A 3478-nucleotide genomic window follows, 5' to 3' on the forward strand; every position below is an offset into this window, starting at 1 on the left:
TGGCCAGGTGAGCCCCGCCCGGCCCCGGGCCCAGCGCGGCCCCGGGCCCGGCTCAGTTCCCCCCCGCGCTCCGCTTGCAGCTCCCCCGTCTCCCGGGTGGTGTACAACGGAAAGCGGAGCGGCGGCCCGCGCTCCCCCGGCGCTGGCAGCGAGATCTTCACGCCGGCCCACGAGGAGAACGTGCGCTTCATCTACGAGGGTGAGCGGGGCGGTGGGCCTGGGTGAGGGGCGCGGGAGGCTCGGGGCGACCGAGGCGAGCGGCCCGTGTCCCTGTCCCTGCAGCCTGGCAGTGCGTGGAGCGCGATCTGCGCAGCCAGATGGGCTCCGAGCGCGGCCTGGTCGAGGAGTACGTGGAGAAGATGCCGAACCCCAGCTTGAAAGGTGCGGGGGACAGGGGCACCGCGCCGGCTCTGCCGGCCCGGGGGTTGCGAGCGCCGGGCGGGGGCTGTGCTGCCTCTGCCCCCAAAGTCTTTCCTGTCTGCCTTGCAGCGTTTAAACCGGTCGACCTGGGTGATCTGAAGAGGAGGAACACACAGGATGCAAAGAAGTCTTAAAGTGGGTCCTCCCTGCGGATCGGCTGCTCTCCTGAGGTCCTCAAGCAGATTTAATTTGAGATTTTGTGTTGATTTCCTCCTCTGGTCTGTCCTCCTAAAAGCCCGCGGGAGAGCCAGTCAGCTTTGGGGCTGGCTCTGAAGCTGCCTGAGGTCGAGGATGCTTAGGGCCTCACCAAGACTGCCCAGAGCCTCTTGCAAAGGATTCCAGCACCCCACTCATAGCTTTCTCTGGCCTCAAACTGTCCTTCCCCACTTTATGCTTAGCAACCCGATCCCCTGTTCCCCTCCTGTCGCTGCCCTCTGTGCTAGGCTGCGCAGGGCTGAGGCAGATGCGCTGTTGGATTGGGCAGTGCGGGGTCTCGCTTTCCCCTATGCACTGAAGGTCCACAGCTGCTGGGGCTGGCTGAGGGCAGGAGGCACAGTCAAGTCTGTTCTTGTGCCTCCAGACACAGGGGCAACCCCTGTCCAGCCCTGCTGTGCAGCTGAGGGCTGGGCAGACCATAGCCAGGCTCCTCCCAGTTCCACTGTGGCAGCAAGTTGCTGCCTGGGCTGCTTGCTGCCAGAGCACGTGGGCTGCATCTGAGGCCACGTTTTCTACCTGCTTAGATCAGGCCTGGTCCCTGTGGTGCTGGAGGGGAAGCTGTTACTCTCCCTACAGATGGAGATGTGGAGTGTCAGCACCAGCCCCCGTCTCCTGAGAGGTGCTCAGAGGGACCTGGGCCACCTGCAGCCCCACAGGAGACAATGGCCATGGGGGAAACTGTGGGGCTGCACGGAGCAAGGCTCAGGAGCTCCTTGCCCTGGCAACGCTGCAGTTTTGTACTAACACCGTTTTCCAGATACGCACCCTTGGAAGAGACCTGGCCACCAGCTCAACCTGGGTGGCTGTAGGTGGTAGAACCACGCCTGGGGCGCTTCCGTAAGCCACTCACAACTGGCACTGCGTGGATGGTTCCTGCATCCTTGCCTGAGCCAGAGAGAGTGACTGTGTCAGCTTCGCCCACCTGAGCTGCTGGGCTGCTCCGTGGGGAGGGATGGCAGCCCCTGCCCGCCTGTGCTGCGAGCTGGCGGGGATGGGGCTGTCAGGCCTGCCCAGAACCAGTGGCTGTGGGGAGGGCTGCAGGGACTTGGGGCTGCCAATACCTTTCCTTTGTTGAGTCCTTGAGTTGTACTGTACCCTTTCCTTTCTGTGGTATGTCACTTGAGGAGTGTTGTAAATAAACTCTGGTGTCCTTTTGGGGCTGCCTTGGTGTGGTGCTGCAGCCTGGCCCAGCTCTGGGTTGTGGACAAGGTGCAGAGAGCAAGAGCTGTGTTTATTTTCCACAAAGGGGCCTTGGCCTTGCACTTGCTGGGGCTGTTGATTTCCCTGTGGGCAGGTGCAGCGTGTGGCACATTGCCCTTGGGCTCGGGCTGTGCTCCGGGCAGCCAGCATCCTGGGAGCTGTCGCTGCACCCAGGATTTAAATGTTGAGACTATTAATACCTTCGTATCCTCTTCCCTCTCCTGCTTTAATGGCATTTAGGCTATACTTAGCATTGCTAGAATTTCTGCTTGACTGCATCTTGACACTTACCACGACCCTGTTTACCTCCCATCACCAAAACATTTCTGCTGCTTGGTTCTGGCCCAGCAAGACAGGAACTCAGCTTCTATTGCCTCCCACCCCAGTCCCCACATCCCTGCAGCTGCAGGCAGTAGGGGACAGGGGGTGCTGGCTGTCACTGTCATGGCCCCTCTCCTTTGTCTCTTCTGGCAGGATGGGCCCTGTGGTGTGTTCAGGGAGCCTGACAGGCCAGTGGGGCTGCCCTGGCTTGAAGCCCTTGGCATGTCCAGAGCCGTGTCCTGTGTCCAGCCAGGCTGCTATTCAGCTGCCACGGAGCCCAGCACTGTACCCCTGTCTGGGCACCCATCTGGGGCCAGCCCTGGTCTGCAGGACCCCCACATGCCCCTGGGCACGAGGGCCCCTTGCAACCCCACTAGCCTCTGCCTTGTTTTCCTCTCTGCTTGGGCACAGTAAAGCCAGAGGCAAGGCAGCTGCTCAAACTCTAATGAAATGTACAAAATACATTCTATAAGCAAGTGATTTTTATAAAGACTAATGCCAAATTGCAGGGCAGGGATGGTGAGACAGTAGGGGGAGGTGCTGGCTGTTAGGGGTGTGAGGAGTGAGGCCACAGGCCAGAGAAATCAGGCTGTTTACCTATAAAAATCGGCCTCATCAGGGTTTATTTCCCTGTGCCTTGGACACGGTGCTCTTCATTAGATTAAAGGGTGGGAGGAGGAGAGGAACGTGTTTGTCATCAAATTAGGTGGTGGGAAGAGGCCTGGCAGAAGGCAGAATCGACTTAGGAGACCAATTTGTGGTGCTCAATTCCCTTGATAAAGGGAGTTTTCCTGCAAGGCGCTGCGCCGAGGGGTACCTAGCTGTGCCGGGGCGGTGCCTGGCCACATCAGGAAAGGCACTGGCTGGGGGACATGGCCCAGTTTGGGGTGAGGAACTGGGCCAGCCCCATTCCATGCCTCGGAATGAACTCCAGAGAGACTGGCACCATGGCTGCACTGTGGTGTCTGCAGAGCAGTCTCTGCTTAGGACAGTGATGTACTGGCACGGGCTGCCTGGAAAGGCAGTGGGTGCTCCATCCCTGGACATGCTCAGTGCCAGGCTGGACGGGGCTCTGAGCAAGCTGGTGTGGTGCCAGTATCCCTGTTCACTGCAGGGGCTGGGCCAGGGGACATCTAAAGGTCCCTTCCCACCAAAACCTCCCACAAGTCTGGCCAGGTTCCTGTCAGCGCCTTCATCCCCAAGAATACCAGGAATGAGCAGCTCCCATCAGGCAGCCAAGGGCAGCATGTGTGTGTGTGTGTGTGTCTGTGTGTGTGTCTGTGTGTGTGTGTGTGTCTGTGTGTGTGTGTGTGTGTGTGTG

The 3478-nt window shown here is 59.8% G+C and overlaps 1 protein-coding gene across 1 annotated transcript; it reads left to right on the plus strand.

The window, feature by feature from the left end:
* Positions 1 to 81: 81 nt before the first annotated feature.
* Positions 82 to 1794, plus strand: MCRIP1 (MAPK regulated corepressor interacting protein 1; the record flags this gene model as incomplete). Its single annotated transcript, XM_015645326.2, has 4 exons — positions 82 to 199; positions 283 to 381; positions 490 to 590; positions 1394 to 1794. Coding segments are annotated over 3 exons (282 nt in total), but the record flags the coding sequence as incomplete, so codon positions are not given.
* Positions 1795 to 3478: the final 1684 nt, after the last annotated feature.

The sequence above is a fragment of the Parus major genome, chromosome 18, assembly GCF_001522545.3.
Source record: "Parus major isolate Abel chromosome 18, Parus_major1.1, whole genome shotgun sequence".
Taxonomy (NCBI): domain Eukaryota; kingdom Metazoa; phylum Chordata; class Aves; order Passeriformes; family Paridae; genus Parus; species Parus major.